At 45.3% G+C, this 15,655-nt stretch overlaps 1 protein-coding gene across 5 annotated transcripts in view; it reads right to left on the reverse strand.

Moving 5' to 3' along the window:
- The window catches only part of CCSER2 (coiled-coil serine rich protein 2), a 253,366-nt gene that overhangs the window by 109,452 nt on the left and 128,259 nt on the right, over positions 1 to 15,655 (reverse strand). For all 5 annotated transcript variants that reach the window (XM_069753196.1, XM_069753195.1, XM_069753193.1 and 2 more), the window contains exon 4: positions 6,254 to 6,344. In XM_069753196.1, coding sequence (XP_069609297.1) covers positions 6,254 to 6,344 — 91 coding nt within the window. The remainder of the gene's footprint in view (positions 1 to 6,253; positions 6,345 to 15,655) is intronic.

Consider the following 15,655-nt stretch of genomic DNA (forward strand, 5'->3'; position numbering starts at 1 on the left):
CATTCTGATTTGTATTTTCAAAGCAAATGCAGGATCCTTACCAGGTCAGCTCTGTTTAGTAATATAAGTAGCTTTAATTATGAAAACTGGTGAAAAAACAGCTTTAAAAATCAAATTGGTGCTTTTAACCAACTCAAGAACCAATGCCATACAATACTGGCCTTGGACCGCATTAAAAAATACAAATTCACAGAGTAAAGAGCCATACAGCCAGTATGGTGGTAAACTGAACAAATGCAGGCATACAATTAAGGCCCTAATTCATAAAAAGCTCTAAAAAGTTGCAACATTTTTGCACAACATAGAGTTGTGACAACAGCAAAAGCAAAAAAAAAAAAAAAAAAATTTGTGCAACAGTTTTGCCCAGCTGTGACAAAATGGCAAAGGTAGAGCGGGACAGGAGCATGACAGCTCAACCCCCCTTCCTCATCAAATTAATGATGAGCGGTGGTGTTCACTAAACCACAAGTCTTACTCCAGTCTCCGAATGAGTGGAGTGCACTTCCCACCTTAGGCCTCTTTCACACTTCAGTTATTTGGCGTCAGTCTAAGGCTACGTTCACATTAGCGTTTCCCGACGCTGCGTCGGGAAACGCAGCGGCGACGCACGCGTCATGCGCCCCTATGTTTAACATGGGGGACGCATGCGTTTTTCTTGTTGCGTTTTCCGACACGTGCGTCGTTTTTGACGCTAGCGTCGGACGCAAGAAAATGCAACAAGTTGCATTTTTCTTGCGTCGGATTTTCGTCAAAAAACGACGCACGCGTCGAAAAACGCAGCGTTTTTGCGTGCGTTTGCACGCGTTTTTGCGTGCGTCGTGCGTTGCGTCATTTTTTTTTGACGGATCCGTTATTTTCCCATAGACTTGCATTAGTGACGGATTGTGACGGATGGTCGTCCATTCCATCCGCCATGCGACGGATCCGTCGAAATTTGGCGGACGTTTTCTGAAAATAGACGGACATTGGGACGTTTTTTGTCAACGCTGAAATGGCGGATCGCGACGGATCCGTCGCGTCCGCCATTCCATAGAATGGGCTCCTATGGGCGACGGATCCGCCGCAACCGTTTTTTCGGCGGATCCGTCGCCCCAATCCGTTTTTTCAATTGCGCATGCTCCAAAGAGTAGATACTTTTCCCAGACAACCCCCAAGTAACGGATCCGTCAAAAAAACGGATCCGTTAGAACCGTTTTCTCAACAATTGTGACGGATCCGTCAATCCGTCACTTTGTCGGTAGTGACTGACGCCAAACAACTGAAGTGTGAAAGAGGCCTAACCTGACTCATCAAGAAGCATGTGCCTCTTAATGAATCAGAAGCCTCACACTTTCCCCTTCATCAACACTGGTCTGAAAATCTCTATGCTTGATGAATCGGGGCCTAAGTGTCTGCCCAGCAAATATCTGGACATATCATTGTCTGGTCCTCAAGTGTAATCTTTGTGCACTTTACTAACACATGTTTATGCCTTTGCTTGAGGGAATGGGTTTTGGGTCTGGACTGATATCAGGGTGACAACCGTAAGGAGGGCATTCTAAGGGATGCTATGCTGGAGTATCTGAAGAGGAATATCCTCATGACCCAGTATCAGCACGGGTTTACTAGGGACCGTTCATGTCAGACTAATTTGATCAGTTTCTATGAAGAGGTAAGTTCCGGACTGGACCAAGGGAACCCAGTGGATGTAGTGTATATGGACATTTCAAAAGCTTTTGATACGGTGCCACACAAAAGGTTGATACATAAAAATTAGATTTCTGAAACTTAACATGGACAAAACAGAATTCATCATCTTTCCCCCCATCTCACGCGACCCCCCCAACGAACCTATCCATTACAGTAAATGGCTGCCCACTCTCCCCAGTCCCACAAGCTCGCTGCCTCGGGGTAATCCTTGACGCTGATCTCTCCTTCAAACCACATACCCAAGCCCTTTCCACTTCCTGCCGACTTCAACTCAAAAATATTTCACGAATCCGTTCATTCCTCAACCATGAATCTGCAAAAACCCTAGTCCATGCCCTCATCATCTCTCGCCTTGACTACTGCAACCTCCTGCTCTGTGGCCTCCCCTCTAACACTCTCGCACCCCTCCAATCTATTCTAAACGCTGCTGCCCGACTAATCCACCTGTCCCCCCCCTATTCCCCGACCTCTCCCCTCTGTCAATCCCTTCACTGGCTCCCCATTGCCCAGAGACTCCACTACAAAACCCTAACCATGACGTACAAAGCCATCCACAACCTGTCTCCTCCATACATCTGTGACCTCGTCTCCCGATACTTACCTACACACAACCTCCGATCCTCACAAGATCTCCTACTCTACTCCCCTCTTATCTCCTCTTCCCACAATCGTATACAAGATTTCTCTCGCGTATCACCCCTACTCTGGAACCCTCTACCACAACACATCAGAGTCTCTCGCCTACCATCGAAACCTTCAAAAAGAACCTGAAGACCCACCTCTTCCGACAAGCCTACAACCTGCAGTAACCACCGATCGACCAAACCGCTGCATGACCAGCTCTATCCTCGCCTACTGTATCCTCACCCATCCCTTGTAGATTGTGAGCCTTCGCGGGCAGGGTCCTCACTCCTCCTGTACCAGTTATGACTTGTATTGTCTAAGATTATTGTACTTGTTTTTATTATGTATACCCCTCCTCACATGTAAAGCGCCATGGAATAAATGGCGCTATAACAATAAATAATAATAATAAAATGAGAATAATGGGGATAGGGGAAAATATGTGTAAGTGGGTTGAGAGCTGGCTCAGGGATAGGAAACAAAGGGTGGTTATTAATGGAGCACACTCGGACTGGGTCGCGGTTAGCAGTGGGGTACCACAGGGGTCAGTATTGGGACCTCTTCTTTTTAACATATTTATTAATGACCTTGTAGGGGGCATTCAGAGTAGAATTTCAATATTTGCAGATGACACTAAACTCTGCAGGGTAATCAATACAGAGGAGGACAATTTTATATTACAGGATGATTTATGTAAACTAGAAGCTTGGGCTGATAAATGGCAAATGAGCTTTAATGGGGATAAATGTAAGGTCATGCACTTGGGTAGAAGTAATAAGATAACTATGTGCTTAATTCTAAAACTCTGGGCAAAACCGTCAATGAAAAAGACCTGGGTGTATGACAAACTCATATTCAGTGGCCAGTGTCAGGCAGCTGCTACTAAGGCAAATAAAATAATGGGATGCATTAAAAGAAGCATAGATGCTCATGAGGAGAACATAATTTTACCTCTATACAAGTCACTAGTTCGACCACACTTAGAATACTGTGCACAGTTCTGGTCTCAGGTGTATAAGAAAGACATAGCTGAACTGGAGCGGGTACAGAGAAGAGCGACCAAAGTTATCAGAGGACTGGGGGGACTGCAATACCAAGATAGGTTATCATACTTGGGGCTATTTAGTTTGGAAAAACGAAGACTAAGGGGTGATCTTATTTTAATGTATAAATATATGAGGGGACAGTACAAGGACCTTTCTGATGATCTTTTTAATCATAGACCTGAAACAGGGACAAGGGGGCATCCTCTACGACTGGAGGAAAGAAGGTTTAAGCATAATAATAGACGCGGATTCTTTACTGTAAGAGCAGTGAGACTATGGAACTCTCTGCCGTATCATGTTGTAATGAGTGATTCGTTACTTAAATTTAAGAGGGGATTGGATACCTTTCTGGAAAAGTATAATGTTACAGGGTATATACGCTAGATTCCTTGATAGGGCGTTGATCCAGAGATTTAGTCTGATTGCCGTATGTGGAGTCGGGAAGGAATTTTTTTCCCCAATGTGGAGCTTACTCTTTGCCACATGAGGTTTTTTTTGCCTTCCTCTGGATCAACGTTAGAGCATGTTAGGTTAGGCTATGGGTTGAACTAGATGGACTTAAAGTCTTCCTTCAACCTTAAATACTATGTAACTATGTAAGTGAATCAGAAACAGTCGTTTGCTTTTTGAATTGCTTTTTAGTCTGTGTTCAGGTGAGTTATTATTTTGTTGTAGCATTGCAGCTACTTCGATGACTCATTGCCTATTTCTCACTGCACACCATCTTGTGAGGTTTAGCTTACATTGCCTTGGTGTGTGGTGCCCTTGATCCACTTTTTGCTAGCTTTACTTTAGTGTCCATTCCCACCAGCCCTAATCTTATGTTATCACTGTCCAGGTCTCTTGTCCTCCTCTTATGGCATGGTCGGTGAGTGACCACTGTGGGTACTAACTGGATTTAGGGGGTCACTCGCCAAACAAGGCGATACCTTGGTAACACCGTAAGTGGAAGAGAGGACCAGCAAGTCACCCCCGCGCAACAGTACAGAGGAGCAGCTGGGGATTGTTTGGAAAATATATGGCAAAGAAAAAAATTGGGTGGACGGCACCTTTAAATAAATCACACACATCTGTTGCAGTAACTTCCGCAACTGAAAATCAGTTCCAAGCATCAGTAGCGGCACAGAAAGGACATGGATCTATGCAAACCCGATTTTCTTAAACTGCAGTCTGTAAACTCCAGCCAGCAGAACCTAGGCCACACTTTATGACCGTGTGAATACACAAGTTACATGCTCCTGTGCATTCGGGTTTGCCTTTTCTGCTCTTTTATACCCAAAATAGCAGCAGTTTCTAAATCATAGGCATATTATGCAAGTGCAGGATATACAAAGTAGGATACAAAAGTGCAGATTTTCACCCTACAGAGGTGCTCACGCCTATGATATATTATGGGGTCAGGTCTGACCACTGGAGCTACAAATATGGAGAGCGGACAGAGACCCCTTTGGCACACGGTGCAGGCACCTGCAATAGCGCCCATCTACATGAATGGGGCTTTGTTGCAGTGGTCTAATCAAGTAGTTGAGAGCCCTGCTGTGCAGGAAAATGATCGAACGCCGGACTCCCATAGATCAGTAAGGCTACTTTCACACTAGCGTTTTTTTGCAATACGTCGCAATGCGTCGTTTATGGGAAAAAATGCATCCTGCAAAGTGGTTTGCAGGATGCTTTTTTGCCCCACAGATTAACATTAGCGACGCATTGACACACATCGCAACCGTCGTGCGACGGTTGCGCCGTGTTGTGGCGGACCGCCGGGAGCAAAAAACGTTACATGTAACGTTTTTTGCTGCCGACGGACCGCTTTTCCGACCGCGCATGTGCGGCCGGAACTCCGCCCCCACCTCCCCGCACCTCACAATGGGGCAGCGGATGCGCTGGAAAAATGCATCCGCTGCCCCCGTTGTGCGGCGCATTCACTGCTAGCGTCGGTAACCTCGGCCCGGCCCGACGCTAGTGTGAAAGTAGCCTAAATTATATCACAGACTGACCATATGCATTACTTATCATAGGCAAGCTAAGGTGACATTTTATTTACTATGTCAATAAAATATTTTTTATCCATCAGCCAAATTACAACCCCAATTCCAAATAAGATTGGACACTGTGTGAAATGTAAAGAAAACAAGAATGCAATGATTTGAAAATCTCTTATAGGCAGATCCATATCACAACATAGCACACAGATCAAAAGGTAAAAGTTAGCCATTTTCCATTTCCAAAAAGTAACTCATTTAGAAATTGATGGCAGCGGCACGATGGAAAGTGAGGAGACAATTGCTGGAGTTTTGGGAGAGGAATGTGCTCCCATTTAGCCTGATGCAGGATTCTGGATGCACCACAGTCCTGGGACTTTGCCAGATTTTTCATTTCATAATGCGCCAAATGTTTTCGATTGGTGAAGGGTCTGGACTACAGGTTCATCACCAAAACTCTTTCTCCAGAATCACTGAATCTTTTGATGATAATATGCATTGTAGATGATGGAATGTTCAAACTCTTGGAGGAACATTACATTGAGGAACATTTTTGAGAAATTGTCCCACAATTTGTAAATGCAATTGATCACAGATTCGTGAACCTCCGACCATCTCTGCTTCCGAGAGACTCTGCCTCTGTAACCTGCTCTTTTCATACCCAGTCATTTGACTAACCTGTCCTCGCTTTTTTGAGATGTATTGCTGCCATCAAATTCTAAGTTAGTTAAATGTAATGTTTAACTTTCACCTTCTGATCTGTTCTATATTCTGTAGTGAATAACATATGGCTATAAGAGATTTCCACATCATTCAATTTTTGGGGAATTGGAGTTGTAACTAGTTGAATGACTTGGGACGATACTGTATATTTAAATGCATGGTGTTAAAAAAAAAACAAATAAAGAAACAAACCCATGTCACATGCGTTGTCTTCCGGTAAATCCACATCCAACATAAGATCGTCATCTTCTAAATCGCAGGAGTCGAGATTATTGAGGATGTCCTGTATACAAGTACAAACAGCGTATCAGTAATGTGCACAGACTGACATTCTCCGGAAGACCTAGGTTGCAGATTCTTAAAAGGAACTCTGAGGGTCTATGTACACCATAAATATTAGACGTGTATGTTGCAATTCCTTGAATGTAGCACAGAGCTGCCAGATATGCTGGAATCACTCAATATCAGCAGCAGAATAATAAACGGACATAACCAATGGCACTTCTCTGATTTTAGCATGTTCAGAGTCAGACAAGACCATTTCCTGAAAAAAAAACTTAAGTAAATACATAACTTTCTTATTTCTTTTAAATTTAGATGACAAACAACTCAAGCCAGTCAATTTATGCTGCAAAACTTGACATCCTCTGCAGCAGATACATCCAGTACACCTTCTAGATCAGTAAACACTAATATACGTTGTTATTATTAGTTCATTTGATACATAGATTATGAGCCCAAGTGGGAACAGGGGCTGACGGGAGAGATGGCAGTCTCAGTACAGTGCTGCAGATTAGGTTGGCGATAGAATAGAATAAAACCTTGTCGTCTTCCAGCAGTAGACAGATTTACACAACAATTTGCTTTCAGTGTAGGGGAAATCTCTCAAGTTACAAATGAATAAGCAGATGTGGATTTGTAAGGCAGACATTTGATTTGCCGCTAATAAAATAAATGTTTCTCGGTGGGCATTCTGAGCACACTTATGTAATATATTCGGCGGCCGTTTGTGCGGCTCGTCAGGATCCATTTGAAGTGAATCACTCCAAAGTACACACAATGCTGCAAATCATTAAGAACCTAATTTAACTAGTCTGTTCGGCAATGGCTTCTGACTCCGCACAATAGTCACTGTGTTACACACAGCTCCGGTATAATGGAACAAGGCAGGCAATTGTCTTTCCACTTCCAAGTAAGAAACACAATTGAGAAGACGGAGAAATTGGAAGGTAAATTTCATCCTGTTCTCCATTTGTGATACAAGTCCCTTTACAGAGCTCTTTAGAAATTGCAGCTGTAACATGGACATGGCAATGAACAAGGCTCTAATTCAGTAATATCAAGCATCATACTGGCAGTATACAGCATCTCCGATGCAGAGCACAGGCAGGATCTACATTGCTCAGCTCAGTCTGTTCTTTTCAACAGAAGCTGTGCTGCAGTAGCCGGTAACGGTCAGAAGAGGGTGCTACACATTGAATAGAGCTTCAAAGAGTTTACATCTGGACGGTGCCGGAACAACAAACAGCTGATCGGTGAGGGCAACTGTGTAGGAGCTTTAAACTAGGTGTGTACACTTAATAGAGAAGATAGGATAGGACGAGGATAAGACGAGGAGAGGACGAGGAGCGGAAAAGAGAGAGGACGAGGAGCGGAAAAGAGAGAGGACGAGGAACGGAAAAGAGAGGACGAGGAACGGAAAAGAGAGAGGACGAGGAACGGAAAGGAGACAGGACGAGGAGCGGAAAAGAGGACGAGGAGCGGAAAAGAGGACGAGGAGCGGAAAAAAGGAAGAGGAGCGGAAAAGAGGACGAGGAGCGGAAAAGAGAGGACTAGGGGCGGAAAAGAGGACAAGGGGCGGAAAAGAGAGGACAAGGGGCGGAAAAGAGGACAAGGGGCGGAAAAGAGAGGACAAGGGGCGGAAAAGAGAGGACAAGGGGCGGAAGAGAGAGGACGAGGAGAGGAAGAGAGGACGATGAGCGGAAGAGAGGACAAAGAGGACGAGGAGAGGAAGAGAGAGGACAGAGGAAGAGAGAGGACGAGGAGCGGAAAAGAGGATGAGGAGCGGAAAAGAGGACAAAGAGGAAGAGAGGACGAGGAGAGGAAGAGAGGACGAGGAGAGGAAGAAAGTACAAAGAGGAAGAGAGGATGAGGAGAGGACGAGAGGATGAGGAGAGGACGAGAGGATGAGGAGAGGAAGAGAGAGAACAAAGAAAAGAGAAGATGACGAGGAGAGGGGACGAGAAGAGGAGGAGAGGACAAAGAGGAGGAGAGAAGACGTGGAGAGGAGAAGGAAAGAGGACGGGAGAGGAAGAGAGGGGACGAGGAATGGAAGAGGGGACGAGGAGAGAACGTAAAGACTAATATATATATATTTGAAACTAGAAGTTTACGTACATTATAGAAGAAGACACATATGCATGTTCTTTAATAGTTGCCAAAGGCCAGAATAATGAGAGAGGGAATGTTTTAAGGCATTTTTATTACTGCGAAGTCAAAAGTTTACATACATTTCATTAGTATTTGGTACTATCGTCCTTAAGCTGAATGACTTGGGTCAACGTTTGTGATATCCTTTCACAAGCTTCCCACAATAGTTGGTTGGAATTTGGGACCATTTCTCCTGACAAAACTGGTGAAACTGATTCAGTTTTGTAGGTCGCCTTGCTCGCACCGACCTTTTCAGCTTTGCAAATAAATTTTCAATTGGATTGAGATCAGGGCTTTGTGATGGCCATTCCAAAACATTGACTGTTATTCTTAAGCTACTCTGGCAGAATGTTTCGGGTCTTTGTCCATTTGGAAGAACCATTTCTTCCCAAGTTTTTACTTCCTGGCTGATGTTTTGAGATGTTGCTTCGGTGTTATTACATATTAATCTTTTCTCATGATGCCATCTTTTTTGTGAAGTGCACCAGTCCCTCAAGTAACACAACGTCCCAATGATGCTGCCACCCCCATGTTTCACAGTTGGGATGGTGTTCTTAGGCTTCCAAGATTCTCCCTTTTTCCTCCAAATGTAACGATGGTCATTATGCCCAAAAAAGTTCCATTTTAAGTTTCATCAGACCACAGGACGTCTCCAAACATTAAGGTATTTGTTCCTGTGTACATTTGCAAACATTTATCTGGCTTTGTGTTTTTTTTTTTTTGGAGTAATGGCTTCTTCCTGGCAGAGTGGCCTTTCAGCCCATACAGTACTCGTGTCACTGTGGATATTGACACAATCTTACCAGCTTCAGCCATTATCTTCACAAGGTCTTTTGCCTTTGTCCTTGGGTTGATATCCACATGTCAGACCAAAGGAGACCAAAAACCAAGAACAAAAAAATGACCAAATAGTCCTCAATAATATATTTAAATATCACAATTTATTTATAAATAGATCAGGTAAATCACAATAGAAAGAGACAATGCAAATAAATTATTTACTACTATGGGGCGTACAATCCAGGAATATTAACATATTAGTACATGTAAAAAATAAAAATATATGTATAATCATAGAAAAACCTCATGTGTAGAGTGATAGTGTTCAAGACACCACAAGGAGTCAGTGTAAATCATAATAAGGTAAGAGGACCGAGGGATATCTACCGTAAGGAAGTATATCTAAATATATCTAAAATTAAGACCCCTGTGGGACAGTACTTACAACAAAATAAAGCAGTCTCGGTTACCTGGATGGCGCCCTCCCCAACGCGCGTTTCGGTACGCTGCCTTCGTCAGGGGGTGGCATCATTAGGAAAGAGGCTGGTATAAATCTAAATACAAGCCAATCACAAACGTGGGTGTGCTGAAAATGGCCAATAACCAAAAAGAAGTGTGCTGCATACATAATTAAACATGTGACCATATGAAAGTATGTACAAATGGTTGACAGGACGATAAAACACCATTCACAGAAAAACCCAGAAAGGGTTACTACGCATGGGCAAAGTAAATCACATCTCACAATCACCCTGCAACATTCAATAAAACAAAGCAGCCAGAACAGCAGTAACTAAGCGTCAAGAATTAGCATATTACTAAGGTGACGCTAGATATATAACAGACACAGAGGATCGCATCACAAACCGGAAGTGTCGGGCCACCAGGGGCAGCACGACAACATCAGGTAAAATGGGGCGACCAGCGCGTCCATAGAAACAAGAATGTAATTATCAGGTTACAGGAAGCGATAGGAGACCACATGTGAAGCAGGACGCGGGGAGGCAACCAGCGTGGACACGTCATGCCTCTAGGCAGAGGGCTGGAGAGCCCATGGACAGCGATATGATGGCTGGACATTCCCATCTTGTTTGTACTTGTGTATAATTGTTTGTACAGATGAGCGAGGCACCTTCAGGTATCTTGAAATTGTACCTAAGGATGAGCCAGAATTGTGCAAGTCCACAATTCTCTTCCTCATATCTTATCTGATTTCTTTAGACTTCCCCATGATGAAACAGTGTATAAAATGCAGGAGAAGATGAGTCAAAGCTACAAAAAAATCTCAATTTTATTTGAATACAAAACGACACAATGTGGAACAAGCAACATCATAATGAAGCAAGATCAGATACATAAAAGAAGGAGGCAACACAATGACACAGTTGCCCCAAGATAAAAAACGTTGGCTGGTAAGCACGAAAACAGGTATCAATGGGGGTAATGATTATAAAAAAGATCAAACCAAATAACTACCTCTATATTAAAATGTCATTTATTTCAATCAAAAAACATGTTAAATATATTTGTTATTAAGAGCAGATAGCGGGGTTAATTAGTCTTTCAACAATCATAGTACAGAGAGGAAAAAGGAAAAAAAAGAAAACAAAAGCTTATTAATATCAGCTGACCACTAGTGTGGGTTGCAACCATGCTGTAAAGACCTTGCCTCCATCACTCAAAAGTTTGGCCACCAAGATATAGGTAAAGCAGAAGGGAGTATGTAAATACACTGGGTGGTTAAAGGGAATCTGTCACCCCATTTTAGGTCTATAAGCTAAGGCCACGGCCATCAGGGGCTTATCTACAGCATTCTGTAATGCTGTAGATAAGCCCCCGATGTAACCTGAAAGATAAGAAAAACAAGTTAGATTATACTCACCTGGGGGGGTGGTCTTGGTTCAGTCCGGTCCGATGGGCATCGCGGTCCGGGTCCAGCGCCTCCCATCTTCATACGATGATGTCCTCTTTGCTTCCTGTCGTGGCTGCGGCGCAGGCGTACTTTGCCATGTTGAGGGCAGAGCAAATTACTGCAGTGCGCAGGCGCTGGGCCTCTCTGAACTTTCCCGGCGCCTGCGCACTGCAGTACTTTACTTTACCCTCAACAGGGCAAAGTACGCCTGCGCCGCAGCAGCAGGAAGCAAAGAAGAGGACGACATCGCATGAAGATAGGAGGCGCCAGACCGGACCGTGACGCCCATCGGACCGGACTGCATCGGGACCGCCCCAGGCTGAGTATAATCTAACTTGTTTTTCTTATCTTTCAGGCTACATCGGGGGGCTTATCTACAGCATTACAGAATGCTGTAGATAAGCCCCTGATGTCGGTTTCCTTAGCTTATAGGCCTATAATGGGGTGACAGATTCCCTTTAAGAGAGAAGTTCGATGCAGGTTGTAATGAAAAAATAACCCACATGGTTAATGGATCACAGAAACAAAGAGCTAAATACCCATGACCATTGATGTAGTGGTGCACCAGCCTGCAGACCCCGACGTACTGTACGTTTCACAAGCAGGTTGCTTCCTCAGCACACGCCAGCTACATAAGAATTGGAATAATGCAGCAAAGGGAACAGCTTAATACCTGGCATATGCCACTTAATGCATTTATTTTTTTTGTTAATAGCTGTAAGAAAAAGACTTGCAAGCTTCAGTTCTCCACTGACTCCGATGCCGCGTATATTCAGCTAAAATCTTAATTAATCATTAGGAATCCATTTCTCTTCTGCATGCTCTAGCTAGCTGACACAAAGCTTGCCTGCCATTCACTGATATAATACGATCACTCTGTAATATTAGGGCACAGGCAAGGAGACCGCAACATTTTACAAGCTGCAATTATCGTACCTTGTAATACTGTGCTTTATAACACTGCCAAACAATGAAGGGGCTTCAGCTCCAGCACACGGATTACTGTAAGGGTCTAGGACACAGGTCATAATGGGAAGAACCGAATACCGTCGTGGAGGGCCAGGGAGCTACAGTGAGGTAAGGGCAGGTGAGCGCCTCAGACTAGTGATAATGGGAAGCAACTGATACAGGCACAGAGGGCCAGGGAGCTACAGTGAGGTAAGGGCAGGTGAGCGCCTCAGACTAGTGATAATGGGAAGCGACTGATACAGGCACAGAGGGCCAGGGAGCTACAGTGAGGTAAGGGCAGGTGAGCGCCTCAGACTAGTGATAATGGGAAGCGACTGATACAGGCACAGAGGGCCAGGGAGCTACAGTGAGGTAAGGGCAGGTGAGCGCCTCAGACTGGTGATAATGGTAAAGCGACTGATACAGGCACAGAGGGCCAGGGAGCTACAGTGAGGTAAGGGCAGGTGAGCGCCTCAGACTGGTGATAATGGTGAAGCAACTGATACAGGCACAGAGGGCCAGGGAGCTACAGTGAGGTAAGGGCAGGTGAGCGCCTCAGACTGGTGATAATGGTAAAGCGATTGATACAGGCACAGAGAGCCAGGGAGCTACAGTGAGGTAAGGGCAGGTGAGCGCCTCAGACTGGTGATAATGGTGAAGCAACTGATACAGGCACAGAGGGCCAGGGAGCTACAGTGAGGTAAGGGCAGGTGAGCGCCTCAGACTGGTGATAATGGTGAAGCAACTGATACAGGCACAGAGGGCCAGGGAGCTACAGTGAGGTAAGGGCAGGTGAGCGCCTCAGACTGGTGATAATGGTAAAGCGATTGATACAGGCACAGAGAGCCAGGGAGCTACAGTGAGGTAAGGGCAGGTGAGCGCCTCAGACTGGTGATAATGGTAAAGCAACTGATACAGGCACAGAGGGCCAGGGAGCTACAGTGAGGTAAGGGCAGGTGAGCGCCTCAGACTGGTGATAATGGTGAAGCAACTGATACAGGCACAGAGGGCCAGGGAGCTACAGTGAGGTAAGGGCAGGTGGGCGCCTCAGACTGGTGATAATGGGAAGCGACTGATACAGGCACAGAGGGCCAGGGAGCTACAGTGAGGTAAGGGCAGGGGAGTGCCTCAGACTAGTGATAATGGGAAGCGACTGATACAGGCACAGAGGGCCAGGGAGCTACAGTGAGGTAACGGCAGGTGAGCGCCTCAGACTGGTGATAATGGGAAGCGACTGATACAGGCACAGAGGGCCAGGGAGCTACAGTGAGGTAAGGGCAGGTGAGAGCCTCAGACTGGTGATAATGGTGAAGCTACTGATACAGGCACAGAGGGCTACAGTGAGGTAAGGGCAGGTGAGTGCCTCAGACTGGTGATAATGGTGAAGCGACTGATACAGGCACAGAGGGCCAGGGAGCTACAGTGAGGTAAGGGCAGGTGAGCGCCTCAGACTGGTGATAATGGGAAGCGACTGATACAGGCACAGAGGGCCAGGGAGCTACAGTGAGGTAAGGGCAGGTGAGCGCCTCAGACTGGTGATAATGGGAAGCGACTGATACAGGCACAGAGGGCCAGGGAGCTACAGTGAGGTAAGGGCAGGTGAGCGCCTCAGACTGGTGATAATGGGAAGCGACTGATACAGGCACAGAGGGCCAGGGAGCTACAGTGAGGTAAGAGCAGGTGAGCGCCTCAGACTGGTGATAATGGGAAGCGACTGATACAGGCACAGAGGGCCAGGGAGCTACAATGAGGTAAGGGCAGGTGAGCGCCTCAGACTGGTGATAATGGTGAAGCGACTGATACAGGCACAGAGGGCTACAGTGAGGTAAGGGCAGGTGAGCGCCTCAGACTGGTGATAATGGGAAGCCACTGATACAGGCACAGAGGGCCAGGGAGCTACAGTGAGGTAAGGGCAGGTGAGCGCCTCAGACTGGTGATAATGGGAAGCAACTGATACAGGCACAGAGGACCAGGGAGCTACAGTGAGGTAAGGGCAGGTGAGCGCCTCAGACTGGTGATAATGGGAAGCGACTGATACAGGCACAGAGGGCCAGAGAGCTACAGGCAAGTGTATTGGACAGATGATAATGTGAAGAACCAAATCCTGTTGCAGAGGACCAGGGAGCTACAGTGAGGTAAGGGCAGGTAGGGGGTCTCAGACAGGTGATAATGGAAAGAATTGAATACTGATACCGAAGGCCAGAGAGATGTGTCAGGGTAAGGAAAGGCAAAAGGCCTCAGACAGTTGACTATTATTTTAACTTCTTTGTAGCTCTCAAAAAAGAAAGAAAAATGGAAAGCTGACACCATTTTACTGGATACATGCAAACTGAACCAAATAAAATGTTGATATTCCCCACAATCGTTGCAACTAAGTCCCTCATCTCTAACAATTACAATTCCTTATATCTTTTGATATTTGTGTGTGGAGGTCAGTGACGTCTAATCAAACACAACCTGTGTACAGAGTATATGCTGTGGTGATCAGCAAGGCCTCTGTCACGGAGCTACCGCGAAAGAGGGAAGCCAGAAGACGGCAGTATCTGGTTGCTCGTACTCCGATGCTGAGGAGAGGCACTTTTCTGTCATATTAAATGTGTTTATTTCTTCTGGCAGAACAGTGGTTAATCGGCCATGTTGGGAATCCCTGTGCTCAGTTAGCCACAACTTTTTCCTATACAATCTGGGCTCTGCTAATACTTGTCAGAGCTGGCTTTATTGCTGCATGGCTAATGGATGGAAAGGACTTGGTATGAGAAGGAGAGCTGGATGAGTTATTAGTGACTGTTTGGTTTGTACGCATGGCAATTCCTTATCTTTCTCTGTTTTATTTTTGTCCCCTTCCTGCACACCTCAGGGGATTCCTCTGTTATATGTAAGTGAATATTTTGTGTGTCTGGAGTTTTCAGTTAACCCTTGTCTGTGTTGCCCTGTTTGTTGGGTGGATGTACTGCGATGCTCAGTAATGCCCCCTCTTCCTTGGGTAGGGGAAGGGAACAAACGGAGGGTTAACTTAGGAGATAAGACAAGGGCGGAGGCCCCAGCATCTTCACCATCTGAAGAATCCTGAGTAGCAGGGCAAGCTAGGGCGCCTCCTAGTGTTATGGCCAGGAAAGGGCCCCGGGTCACCTGACAGATGTGTCGTGACAGCCACTGCAGTGACCACTACAGGTTGTAACATAGTATTACATGGCAGTCATTCAGAATAACACTGATCCAGATGTGGCTATAGTCAAACATCTGTATCTATTCTTTTCATCCATGTAACACAGACCATTTTTTTCTCTAACGTGTCAGCAGTATTGCTTCCATTTTTCACTCTTTTTGTCATTCCGTTTTTAAAGACTGAAGGTAGTAAACCATCTGAACTTTTACTTATCCATTGACTCTTAGAAATGGATCAGTGGGAAAAAAAAAATTCGATAAAACACGAGTGGATCACCAAAGTAAAAATAAAAACTAAAAAGTTTGTCTTCCGCGTTTCAGCTTTTTTTTAACAGAACCACATGGACTTCAATGACAGA

This window comes from Ranitomeya imitator, chromosome 2 (assembly GCF_032444005.1).
Source record: "Ranitomeya imitator isolate aRanImi1 chromosome 2, aRanImi1.pri, whole genome shotgun sequence".
Classification (NCBI taxonomy): Eukaryota; Metazoa; Chordata; class Amphibia; order Anura; family Dendrobatidae; genus Ranitomeya; species Ranitomeya imitator.